Genomic DNA, 12,698 nt, shown 5'->3' with positions numbered 1-12,698 from the left:
GAGAGCATCATTGCCTATACTTCAGGGGATTACAGATCCTGCTCTCCTGCTGTATTTAGGCAAACTCCATTTTAAATTCTTCAGTCCTGACAAGCTAGCCAAGAATTAAAACACTTAGCAGAAGGGTACAATATAAACTGCTTGCACACAACTCAAAAAGCAGACCAGCATTCATCTTGGGAATATGTGCATTGACCCTTGGCTGCTAGTGGTTTCGTCTACCTGTGGCAGGCAGCACAGCCTAGCAATGAAGGCAAGTAAGGACTCTTGGACTGACATAGGTGTTCTGCTTCCCCTCAGGTGCCCCTGTTCTCCCTTGAGCCCCCCTTGGCTCTAAATACAGAGATAGGCTGGTCAAGAAGCAAGGTGAGCGCAGGGCTGGAAGAGCTGTCAGTGTCCTGTAACTCTGTTTGGCTGACAGTTTTGTCCATGCCTCCCTGCAGGCTAATCTTTTCCGGTGCTCAAAGGATTTAACTGCATCAATGCAGCAGTTTGGCAGCCAAGGATGAGGGTGTTTATTAGTGCAAAGTGTTGGATCTGGAGATAAAAATTGAAGTTTCTTCCTGCCCCCAAAGCCTGACTCAAACAGCAAGAACTGAGCTGCAGCAGCTCAGAAGGAGTTGATGAAGTTCAGATAGGCATTCAGGAAGCCTGTCGGATCCTCCAGCTGTGGATAGTGGCTAATGTGGTCGTCCAGCACAGACACTGTGGACATGGGAAGCACCTTCCTGTTGGAAGAATGCAGCAAGGCTTAAGCACAGGAACTGCAGCTCAGTCTGCAGCCAAGGAGGAGGATGGTATGCTCTTGCGTAGTTGGGATTCTGCCCATAACATGGTTTTGGGACAAAAAAAGCCTGTAGCAGTTACAGTGGACCACTCTTCCAAGTGCTGGATTTACTTCAGGTTAGTTTGGAGGAAAAGACTACCTCAGTCAACAAATCTTGCCTCTGTCTGATGTGGTTTTAAAATGCATGCTGGATTTGACTGAGACTTGTAACTTTGATGTCTAAAATGGGGAAGCAATTTCCAAATGGCAGAAGGCTCCAACTGTATCACCTGGCTGTGCAGGTTACAGGTGAGAATTAAAAACAGCCTCCGTGAAAAGGGAATGGGTGGAAAAGTCTGAGAAAAAATCTCCCTCAAAATGAAACCCCAGTTGCGTATTCCCGCTTTGTGGCGGTATTGTCTTACTTGTAAAGCTGAAGAAACTCTGGGTGGGGATTCACAGGGTCCAGGGGCCCATAGATTAGATGCACTGCAAGAGAGCACAGACAGAGCTTTTATACCCAAGCACATCCCTAAACTAAGCCAAGGAGACCTGTCACAGATACGTTCTCCCCTTGCACGGAGCTTGGGAAGCTTTCAGCAGAGCACTGAGCAAACCAGCTGCCAAAAGAGCTCTTGCTTCTCTGCCCTGGGGTCAAGTTCAGCCTCCCAACCTCCTCCTGCAAACAGCAAACCTTTCCTTGAGTGGCTGCAACTTCTCTTGAGCTTGAAAAGCACCTCAGCTTCCCTGGGGCAGCAGCTGGAGAAACCGGAGGCTGTGAACCAGCCTCTAAAGGAAAGTTAAAGTTACCTCTGCTTAGTGGAACAAACTCTTTTTCCTCTTACCTTAAGCTCACAGCTCTCCACTGTAACCCAGCCTTAAACTGGAGCAGGGAGTTTTGTGACACTTTGTGATGCTACTCCCTGCACAAACCGGATTTGACCCACATCATCTTCATCAGAATAACGAGAGGCTCCAGCGATTAGTGGGAAGGAGCCAGCACCAGTGCCTGCAGGCAAGGAGGGCAATTCCCAACATCCTGGCCAGTAAATCAAAGAAAACAGATTCCTACTCACGTGGGACAGAGGTGGACATCAAAGCACCAACCCAGCGGTCTCTGTGCTTCTTTCTCTGGTTTATGTACTGCAAAATACTGAAGAGAAACCTGTTGTTACACGGCAGACGGTGCCTCCAGGTGTTGCACAGCCTGGAAATTGCCCTCAGGGCAATGTACACCTGTGCAACAAGACCAAAGTGGAATCTGCATCTCCCACTGGCCACCTCCTTGGGGCGGCAGCAACACAAAATCAGTCTGCTGACCATCCCCAGCTTAGTGACTTGCCTAAAGTGTTTTTGGTTTTTTGTTTGTTTGTGTTTTTTATTTAGACAGCAAATAAAAGTGCAAATGAGTTTGGGACACTGACTCTGGGTCTTGCCCCTGCCAGTTCCATGCCCCAAGGGCAGGGTCCAGTGCAGAGTCCTGCTGGAAGATAATCTAAGTTCATTTATGAAGGGAGAAACAGCCTGCAGTCTGGGGAGAAGGGAGGGTAAGGTTTGAATCCTTCCCAGCTGAGATGGAAGAAAATTTGGGTCCTCTGCTCCCAGTCAAATGCCACTGGGTTGTAAAAGGGGCTGAACCATTGCAACCTTTGTGCCAGGCGGTGCAGTAAGTCACAGCGGGCTGCAGGCAGCTGGCAAACAAGCCCCGAAAAGTTGGTTACCGCCAAGCGCCCTTAACAAACTCCATGCTGCTTCGCTTGGGCAGCAGGGCAAAAAGTGGGTTTACAATCAGATCCTACAAAACGTCAGGGTGGAAGTCAGTCTGCTGAAAGCCAACACAGAGGCAGCACCGTCTAAGCGCTCCCATGCACGGTTCACGGGCATTGCAGCAGCTCTGAAACCATTTCACTGCCCCACAGAAGAGGAAGACGAATCAGCGCTGAACCACTGAGCGTGGAGGAATGCAGGAAAAGATAAGTTGTGCTGGTCCGGTCTTACAGTGAGAATCTGAACTGCTAACAGCTCCTCAGCCTGTCTTGTCACCCCAGCCAGCACCTTGGGGTGATTCCTTGCTTCAGCACAGCTCTCAGGGGCTGAGGCTCACAATTTAAACATCAGGTTCGAGTCAGTTGGGTTATAAAAAGCCTTCCAAGGACGGGAAGCTACACTAAGTAAACGTACCGATACTCTGACACACGACATTTTAGGGGCTGGAGATATTTTGGCACTGAGCTTCCCATCATGGCTGCGCTGCCGACAAAGGTGATATTGCAAAAACTTGCCACAGCAGGACTTGCCAAGTGGGCAGTGCATCAGCCAGTATATCCATTGCTGGGCTTGGGCGAGTATCCCTCGTTACAAGAGGCAATTAGCGAGCATCCTTGGAGAGGCTGAGCTATTTGGTCCCTATTGTGATTTGTCTGGAGATTGTCCCCAGAGGGAGGAGAGAGGAGTTTGCTTGCTGGGGGAGAAGGACACACACAGGCCCTGCTCAATGGGGGTACCAAACTCACAGCCACCAGCCTGAGGTCCTTCCAAAAGTCCCAAACTGGAGGAAACCAGGTGTAGCTCCAGTTGTTAACAAAAACCCATAAATTCAAGCCCCTAACTTCCAAAGAAGGAAAAAAACCCCACATTGTACATCTCCAGTGTTGTCCTTCTCCCACTGTGTGCAGGCTCAGATCCTCCTGACTCCAGACTTCATTTACCTGCCTTGCATCATCCCAGCAAGAATTCCTGCTCCTACATGACATCCCAGCTCTTTTTTGGGGTGCAGTGATGATCCCCAGACCCCAACAGAAGCAGCTGGAGACTCTGGGAAGCCAGCGTCCAGGGACCTGGCTGAGCTCTGGTAACCTCCGAGCTACTGCATGGCTCTGCCTGCAGACAGAGGGACGTCGTGGGCATAAAACTGAGCTCGTTCAGCAATTAACAGAGACGTACCTGTCAACAACGAGATTCCCATCGTTGGTCCGCACTGCTGTCCACATGTCCCAGTATTCTGCCTGTGAAGGCTGCGTGTAGGGTCCAAAGACTGCCCCAAGCCTGGAAAAAAAACAGTTCAGAGCAGCACAGCAGCAGCCATGTTAGTATACAACTCAAAAACTAGCCGAGGGCAAAAAACAGTTGAGCACTTCCAGCTCCCACTGCGAAACACGTGGGTGCAAGCGCAGCACTGCAAGCTGTCCCCCAAAGGCACCCAGTGTTGGACTTAGCGACCAGCCTAAAGGGCTTTTTGGAAAAAAAGAGGGTTTGCAACATCTGATAAAAATATATATCTGATTGCGCACCGTATGCAGAGTGTGGTTAGGGTTTTCATTGCCTCTGTAACACGCACAAGTCCAATACTCATGGGAGAGAAGGATTTCAGCGTACAGTAAAAAGCCGTGTGGTTTATTATTAGGCTGAAGTGCTTTGCCAGTCTGGAGAGGGAATGGCCCAGAGGACCAAGGTCATTCAAATCCAGGGGCAAATCTCTCCTGGGACAGTGCCGGGGGTTCTGCTCACCTGCCAAATACCTGCTACGCTAATTCCTACGTTGGCCCCCTCCCCGCTTGGCTCACATTCCCTGTAGGGACTGTATCAAGCAGCACAGAGACCCAACTCACCCTCTGGAGAAGAAAAAGAAGTTCATCAGCCGTGTGATGACGGGGGACAGTAAACCCCCATCCTTGAGGATCTTGGGCAGAAGGAAAAAAGGAGACAGCACTACTCAGTATCGTACAAATGGGTAAATCCTGCCTCCTTGGAGGGCTTTTTCCCCCAGCTCAGTATTACAGCAGTTTCCCAGCTCAGCCCCAACCCTCGAGATGTACGCGTGCTCTTGGCAGCGAGACATCAGTGCTTCAAGGGGCAATTAGCTGGGGCATTCGGATGCGACGAGCCGAATCCTGACAGCCCCTGCTTCTCCTCACCACCTCTAACGATGCCCATGAGCAGCTCAGGTGCCATTACCAAAGCAGGAAAAGCAGCAGGCATCTGAGCCAGGTAAAACCCCAAACTCACAGAGTCAGACTTCTGCTTGAGGGGCGATTCAGTACAACTAGAGGGGGTAGCAGCTCACCTTCTGGATGAACCGGGGGTAGTGCGTTTCGGGGAAAATCCCTGGAAGGACGTCAGAGAACAGAGTTGTAACGTTACAAGTGTTTTGCTCTGCATCTCCCAGTCTCTCCCCTTCTTTATGGTGCCATGAAAGGTGGCACAGGCAGCCTGAGGACTGACACTCCTGGTTAATTACAGCATCTTAATTGCAATTTGCTTGGGGTTTGGGTGGTGCTTTCCCTCGGGTGATGGAGGCAGGAAGGCCATCCTGTCCCATGGATCCCCATCCCTCCCAGCCCACCCATCCCACCACGCCAGGCAAACCTTACCGCCATTGGATAAACATAAGCTGTTGATCAAGATGCTTCCAGTTTTATTGTGCTCATACCTGGAGGACAGAAGAGAAGGTGAAATGCCACTAGACCTTCTACAGGCTCCAAGAAGTGACCAACCAGCAGGTCAAATTAACAGTGTCAGATCATCTCTGTTCCCCTGCTGTCCCTGGCTAGATAAGAAGGAGCTCAGGAAGGAAGTTAAACATCCTAGCAGCTGGGATTTCATGGATGGGAGCCTCAGATCTGCCCACCATGATGTGCCCTGAGACCTTCCAGCCTTCATTACAGCTGTAGGTACAGGGAAAACAGGGTTGTGCACTACATCCTTCCATTTATCTGCTGGAAAGCATCTTGGTGGGGACAGTAAAGAGCAGCCAGAGCATCAGTGGTTGCAGTGACCTGTGCAGCAGCTCCTGTGCGACCGTATCCCCGTAATCGTGGGACAGGAGATTAATCCTCTGGTGGTGGAGGCCAAGGTGACGCACCAGCCCCTCGACAATGCTGGCTTGCTCGAAGATGGAGTAGCGGTGGGGCCTCTGCAAAGCAAAGCAGGAGAGGAGCCGCAGTGAGAGCCTGACCCACCATGAGCCCACAAACTCCAGAATAAACACCCAAATGGAGGAATATGGGGTGGAAACCAGCAGTTTGTGACCCCAGACAGAGCAGTCAGGATGTCCTGGGCTGGCAGCTACATCAACAAGCCCACGGGACCACTGCCCATGCCCCAAAGGGGTCAAGGTGTGCTTTGGAGTCACGTCAAACCCAAGTAAAGGCAAGATGGTGGCAGAGCTGATCTCCACCACACACCTTCCCCACCCTTTCTGCTGTTGCAATGTCTTATTCCTTTTCCAGATGTAAATGGGAGAAGAAACTGCACTGCAAATGCCAGTTTTCTGGGGATGCTGGCATGGCAGAACAACCTCTGGGTCAAAAGCAACTGCAAAAATCCTCTTCCCAGGCTACTTACAGGCTTGTCACTGAAACCGAATCCTACGAAATCCAGAGCAATCACCCGGTGAAACCGCTGGGTCAGCCCTTCCCAGATCTGGAAAGAGGAGAAATGCATTAAAAAAAAAAAAAAAAAAGGCTGATGGGAGCAGAGAGAGGAAAAGTCTACGGCAATGCGCAGCTATGGACAGCCACACTCCCCTCCAGTCCCCCAGACAGCACCTTCCAGCTCTGAGAAAACTGCAGGAGGTTGAAATTTCCCAATAAACAGCACGATGATCTCCCAAAAAAAGCCAACAAATAGCTGTGGGTCTTTTCCTCCTGCTGTGGGCTGGAGTGTGGGAAAGGGTGATGTGAAAAGAGCTTGGGTCCCATGCAAGGTGTTGAGAGAGGAACAGGGCTGATATCCCGGAGCCCGGTGGTATCCCCAGGAGAAACTCCCCTGGAGCATCGCCCACCCTAGGCTGACGCACCACCTGTGTCCGTCTGCTCATCCCCAGGAGGGAGAAACTGTGGGGTTTGCTGTCGACATCCAACTCCCCGTATGCTCACTCCCCTCACCTTGCACCAGTCATAGCTAGAGGTTGGGAAGCCATGCAGGAGGACGACGATGTCGGAGCTGCCGACGGCGCCGTATGAATCTGGGAAGGGAACAGAGCACCTCAGGGTCAGCTTTTTTCTCCCCCAATTTTCTCCCCTGTAAGACAGTCATTGCCTTTCACCCTGCTGGGAGCCCAACCTCTCCCCCTGCTCCCCCAAACCCAAGCATGGGTTTGACTCACACCGCAGCTTCCCAGTGCCAGCGTGGTTTCGCAAACCCAGCCAGATGAGCCACTGTGACCACTGGCATCAGCTACTTGATGCAAACCAGGGTTTTACTTAGCACAAATTAATTGCAGCTGACCCTAAGTTGCTATAATGGCTAACAACTGCTCCAGCAAAAAGGTTTTTCAGTATCTTTCTTCCTTGCTGTGACCCGTCAGAGGCTCTTGGGATCCTTCCCCGCCAACAGCAAGGTATTGCCACTGCTGCACAAAACCTAACCTTGGTGGCTTCGCCCAATTAAAACGTTTTGATAACAAACAGCCACACCATTCCTGGATCCATGCGGCGGCTCCCCCTAAAGCCATTACGTTTTGGGAGGGATTTTCCATCTCCCTGCCTGGCCTTGGGGATGTCCCTGGGACCACCGAGGGGAGCAGAGCCCCCAGCCCCGCTCCGCACCGGGGACGGACGAAATGTCCCCAGGGCTCGGCGCAGCCCCGTCACCTCTGTAGAAGATGTTCTGGTCCTTGTAGGTGAAGTAGCCTCCGGAGGACCTCCAGGAGAGGAGAGCTGGGGAGAGCTTGGGGGGTGGGATGTGCAGGTAGACGGCGAGGAGGGGGACGCTCAGCAGCCCCACCTGCACCCACCACTCCTTCATCCTGGCGGAGAGAGAAAGGCGCCTGTCTACCGGGATTTACCCCGTAACTCCCACATCCCCATAACCCACCGCCACGTCCCCGTAACCCCCACAGCTCCCTAACCCACCTCCGAGTCCCCAAAACCCCCCGCATCCCCACAACCCAACCCCACGTCCCCATAACCCACCTCCAAGTCCCCAAAACCCCCCATGTCCCCACACCTTACGTGTCCCTGTGGTGGCAGGTCCGTGACAGAAAGCGGTCTCTGCAGTAAAGGTTAGGGGGTATGAGGGGGGGAACGTGGGCCCCATTAAGGGTCTGAGGGATGGATGTGGCCCCCTATAAGGGGTCTGAGGGGGAGTGTGGGCCCCATTTGAGGTCTGAGGGAGGACATGGGCCCCATTAAGGGTCTGAAGGATGGATGTGGCCCCCCATAAGGGGTCTGAGGGGGAATGTGGGCCCCATTTGAGGTCTGAGGGAGGACATGGGCCCCATTAAGGGTCTGAAGGATGGATATGGCCCCCCATAAGGGGTCTGAGGGGGAATGTGGGCCCCATTTGAGGTCTGAGGGAGGACATGGGTCCCATTAAGGTCTGAGGGATGGATGTGGCCCCCCATGAGGGGTCTGAGGGAGGACATGGGCCCCACTGGGCGTCATAAGGGGGGGATGTGGGCCCCATTGGGGGGCTGAGGGGGGGACATGAGCCCCACAGGGGGTTTAAGGGGGGGTGTGGCCCTGCTCTGAAGGCCAAAGCCCCGCCCCACCACCACACCCCTCCATAAGCCCCGCCCCACCACAACAAGCCCCGCCCCTTCAATCCCAGCCCCGCCCCTCAGGGCAGCACTTGTCCCCCCCCGGCAGGCCACGCCCCCCCTCCCTGCCGCGCGCCCCCTCCCCTGGGGGGGGTGTCAGGCCCCGCCCCCCCAGCGGCGGTGGGCGGAGCCTCCGCGCCTGGCGGGGCCGCGGGGCGGGGCGGGGGGACCGCGCGCGCCTCACCTGCCTCAGGTGCTTCGGCCGCGCGCCGGCACAGCGCTCTAACGGCGGGGGCGGGGGGGGGGGGGGGGGGGGGGGGGCAGCTCCCCGCCCCGCGCATGCGCCCCCCGGACGCCCCGCCCTCCCCCGACAAAGCTTCCCGCGCGTCACGGGGCGTGTAACGGCGGCGTCCCCCGTTGCCAGGCGACGAGCGGGCGCTGTCAGCCGCTCGAGCCCCTAGGCGGCGTCTGATTGGCCGCCGGAGCGACGGGCGACCAATCGGAGAAGGGGTAATTGCGGGGTGGGACGCCAGAACCGGAGGGCGGGTGGGCAGGCGGGAGCGAGGGAAGGCGGAGACGGCGGCGGGTCTGCTGAGGGAAGATGTCGAGCCGGAGGAGCGTCGGGGACCCGGAGGTGGCGTGAGGGGCTCTTCCCTTCGCCGTCAGCCTCCCACCGGCGGGCGGGGAGGCGGGGGGACTTGGGGGTCCGGGCCGGGGAGCGGCGGCAGCCTCCTCCTCCTCTCCTGAGGCGGATCAGCCCTGAGTGGCCCATGGGACGCAGGGTCCCTAGCGGTCGGGGCTTCCCTGGGAGCTGCGGGATGTGGGGACCGATTCGGTGGGGTGTCTTGAGGGTCGGGGGACTCTCGGTGGCCTCAGTGGGCCGGTGCAGCTTCCAGAGGGGTAACTCGGGGCGGGGGGGAGGTTTCCTGGGGTCTCCAGAGCCGGGTGAGTGGGCGGGTGGAGAGGGAAAGGGAGAGGAGTTCGCCTTTTGAGGCTTTAAAGCGGCGGTTTAAATCTTGGGGATTTAATATCGAGTTGGACATGCAGAGGTGTGACCTTCTGCTGGAGAGCAGAGATGTCCGAGAGGATGCCTGTGGTCTCACTCCTCTTTTTGCTCTCTCTCAGAGCTCTTCAAATTGCCTTTTCCATTAATGTTTTTTTGCCTTTAAAAAAAATACATGGCTGTATATTGACTTCCTCTTATCTTTTCCCTTTTAAAACAGTACTTAACCAGGCGCATCCCTCAGAATCCCAGATACCAACATATAAAAACCCGCCTCGATACCGGTAAGTGAAATCATTGTAGGGTAAAAACACCAAACATGGATGTAGGAGTATACAAAAACATGCTGTATGTCTTAACTGCTTCTGTCCAGAGCTCCTTTACCCCAGATGCCATGCAGCTGTGGGTATACGTAAAAGATTTTCGCTCCTGCTGGTTGTGAACAGTCACAGTGACTTCCCCTCTCCAGTACAGAGGCTAGTGAGCACTGCCTGTTCCCAGAGGTGGTTGGCAGCCGGGGTCCAGCTAGTCCTTCAACTGACTTGGCTATTTAGCTCAGCCTTCCTTGCGAGAGAAAAGCACGAGGAGGAAAATCATGGTACTTTTGATTTATGGCTGCCTTGTATTGTCATGGCAAAAGAGGATCTACAACAAACATTTGTGATGATAGTCTGATCTTTGCCTTCAGAAAAAAAATGTAAGGCTTAATAGCACTGAAGAAAATCACTAATAAAACATTAGTAACAAATTGATTGATTTTTTTTTTGTTACAGGAAACAGTTTAACAAAATACACTGAGAAGTTGGAAGAGATCAAAAGAAGTAAGTATCTGGAGAGGAGCAGAGTGTAGCTTGCGGTGGGTTATTTCAAAACTGAAAGAGCATGGAGGAGCAGGGGTTGACTCCCAGGCCCTCCATTTGCTTGGAAATCTCCACTCCAATGCTTCCCACAGCCATTTACAGGAATGAACTGTAGAAACAGGCAGGAGTAGGATACAAAGATGGCTCTACCTTGATTCTTTGCTGGGCGCCTTCTGCTTTGTCCTGCGCCTTATTTCTCTGTCTCTTACAGTGCTTCACAGATTTAACTTAAAAAAACGAGGCAGGCAGGCCTAGGAGTCTTTCCAGATCCTTCTTTGTGCAATTTTTGTTATTGAATGGACAGGAAGAAGTCTCTGGACTAAGAAAACTAGACTAGACTCATCTGGGAAGACTCAGACTGCACTTCTAAGACTTTATTTCACTTTTAGGTAACAAAATGATTGAACTTGAGATCTCTTACCTTTGTATGATTTTAGCGTACTTAGATTTCTATCAGAATACTCCAAGACAGGAAAAAGAGAAGCTCATTCCTGTGCAACTCATTGATTTCACCAGAATTAAACACTGATATTTTGAAGACGTCAGGTTGTTCAGGCTAATGAAAGCCTAACTGGTTTTTACATCAGTCTGTTTTCCCACTGAAAATAGGCTTTTTTAAAATTTTTACTAATAAAGCTAACGTTTTACTACTTTATTTTCAGCTACTGTCCAGATTATTTTCACATAGAGAGCCAGGAAAGCTATTAAACCCAAAAGCTGCACTTCTTGTTGTAAAAGAAAAACCATCCCCATTAATGAGGATTAATTAGACTTATGAATGTTCAGTTTTAGTTCTTAGACCCACTTACTGTGTTTCTCTACAGTGGCAGTGTTCATATTATAAGGAGGTCGCTAAACTGTCACATGAATATATTTGTGCTCGGCTTTGTGCAAAATGGTCCTTTGTTGCTGTTTTTTTTGTTGGTGTGTTTTTTTAAAACCATGGGTCTTTGGGTTATATCAAAAGAGAAGTGACCTTGCTTTCCAAAATCCTGTGTTGACTGAGTAAGATTTCAGTGCTTAACACTGGATTGCCATCGCTTTTTATCTGTGCTGAAAATCTTGTATGGGTCTAGTTGGTTTTCAATCTCTGCTGTGAATCTGATTTTGTTTCATGTAGGAGTTCTTTTGTTTAATCATGGTTCTGGAGTCCAGTAGAAACTTTCTCATTATATCAGTGCTGAATAGACACCTTGTGTTCCCAGGCAGTTTAGAAACTTCTACCCCTTGATTTCTCATGGATAGATGACACCGTTTGGACACAACTTTAAATACCCAGTACAGTCAACTCTCTGTCTCTTGTGTAATGTGAGAGAGCGGGACTTAATACCCTGAGCCCGCTGTGGAATCAGAACATAAGAGAGCTGGAACCGCGATGATTTGCCCTTTGGCGGATTGTCTTGAGGAGAGACACCAAGCCTCTTCCTTTTCTCTGGTGTTGCTTCATTCATTTCTGAAGCCCTGAGGAGCACCTCCTTGAATACACAATAATTACAGCTTCAGACCAGGTCACTGAAGCAAAAAATGTCAGAAAATTCGAATGGACCTTCCAGGACAGAACCGGGTATGTTGTGTTGCTTTTGTATTCGGAAGCAGCACTTCTGAACTTTCAGATAACTGCTGGGAGGCTTTTGGTGTTTCTTGTTGGTAGAAATAATTTTGGGTGATAAAGGCAAGATCTAGGTCAAAAAGGCTTGTTCTGGGATAAATAATCATTGCTCGAGGTGGGCAGAAACCATCCAGCAGCCGTATTGCATGAGCACTGTGACAACGGTTCTGCTTTGTCAGTGTTTATATACATCCAGCGCTTCACAAGCTTTGCTGCTTTTATTAGTCCTTCTAAATTAAGTTTATTTCTTGCTCTTCACATGACTGAGGGCTCTTTTTGTCCATGGCTGGGGAGTTTTAATCATTTGGACGTGGGCTACACGCGGGTTTCGTCAGGCAGATGAAATGGGCTGTATAAAAGATAATTGTTGCTGTTATTTTTGAGTTAAAGGGAGGCTTTAGCAACCTGAACTTGAGGCTTGAAACCAGGTGGTTTTGCAAGAACCGCAAGGGTAATTTTCAAGTTAATTGACGTTCTGAAATCTAGTTTATGCACAGGTCTTGTACTTCAGACCCGTGGTTTGAAATGCATAGTGCACACTGCAGTGCACTGGATATTTTGGATGGGCTTCTTTTTTCTAAGACAAGTTGCTGAGTAGCAAGTAGGCACTTGCTTTGCAGCCTAATAACAATTATATAGGGTAGGCCGTTGAATTTGGGAACTCTGCTTGCTCTGAATGCTGAAAATTAATTAGCCTACCTCTCCAGGAAGCATATTTAAGAGGGAAGGGATAGGAATAAAAAAAAACCCCAGAGATGAAAACTCACAATTTCTCTTTTTGTGTCTGTACTGCAACCGTAATGTGCCCGCGGGCTGTGTACGCAGAGAATCTTGTCCGAGTAGAACATCTGTCAGGAAGCGCGTGATCACTGCTTGTATTGGGAAGAGATCTCGGCCTCCAGTGTTCACGTGGCTCCTTCTCTAAACACATTTCAGCTTGAGAGTTTCCATAAGCTAATTTTGCGGTAATTTTTTGTGTG

General features: G+C 51.3%; 2 protein-coding genes across 5 annotated transcripts in view; one reads left to right on the top strand and one right to left on the bottom strand.

Annotated features, from left to right (window-relative positions):
- Positions 1 to 491: 491 nt before the first annotated feature.
- MEST (mesoderm specific transcript) lies at positions 492 to 8,669 on the bottom strand. 3 transcript variants are annotated; one of them, XM_069801500.1, is made up of 13 exons: positions 8,491 to 8,573; positions 7,720 to 7,758; positions 7,360 to 7,514; positions 6,652 to 6,731; positions 6,110 to 6,187; positions 5,542 to 5,678; positions 5,137 to 5,195; positions 4,830 to 4,870; positions 4,375 to 4,445; positions 3,710 to 3,811; positions 1,843 to 1,919; positions 1,192 to 1,255; positions 492 to 728 (listed from the first exon to the last, which is right to left on the bottom strand). In XM_069801500.1, exons 3-13 carry the CDS (start codon positions 7,511 to 7,513, stop codon positions 611 to 613), a joined length of 981 nt encoding a protein of 326 aa, XP_069657601.1. In that variant the 5' UTR covers position 7,514; positions 7,720 to 7,758; positions 8,491 to 8,573; the 3' UTR covers positions 492 to 610. The 3 variants fall into 3 exon arrangements, with proteins under 3 accessions (XP_069657601.1, XP_069657599.1, XP_069657600.1); XM_069801498.1 differs by having other exon boundaries at positions 7,715 to 7,758; positions 8,491 to 8,572; XM_069801499.1 differs by lacking the exon at positions 7,720 to 7,758 and having other exon boundaries at positions 8,491 to 8,669.
- A 90-nt stretch (positions 8,670 to 8,759) lies between these two features.
- Positions 8,760 to 12,698, top strand: part of CEP41 (centrosomal protein 41) — a 13,791-nt gene continuing 9,852 nt past the window's right edge. Inside the window, exons 1-3 of one of the 2 annotated variants that reach the window (XM_069801496.1) lie at positions 8,760 to 8,880; positions 9,470 to 9,533; positions 10,023 to 10,070. In XM_069801496.1, coding sequence (XP_069657597.1) covers positions 8,848 to 8,880; positions 9,470 to 9,533; positions 10,023 to 10,070 — 145 coding nt within the window. In that variant the 5' untranslated portion in view covers positions 8,760 to 8,847. Of the gene's footprint in view, positions 8,881 to 9,469; positions 9,534 to 10,022; positions 10,071 to 11,163; positions 11,674 to 12,698 lie in introns of those variants that run through there. The other variant, XM_069801497.1, reaches the window with a different exon arrangement.

This window comes from Haliaeetus albicilla, chromosome 14 (assembly GCF_947461875.1).
Source record: "Haliaeetus albicilla chromosome 14, bHalAlb1.1, whole genome shotgun sequence".
In the NCBI taxonomy this organism is placed as follows: Eukaryota; Metazoa; Chordata; class Aves; order Accipitriformes; family Accipitridae; genus Haliaeetus; species Haliaeetus albicilla.
This window is presented reverse-complemented; position numbering and strand designations above follow the sequence as displayed.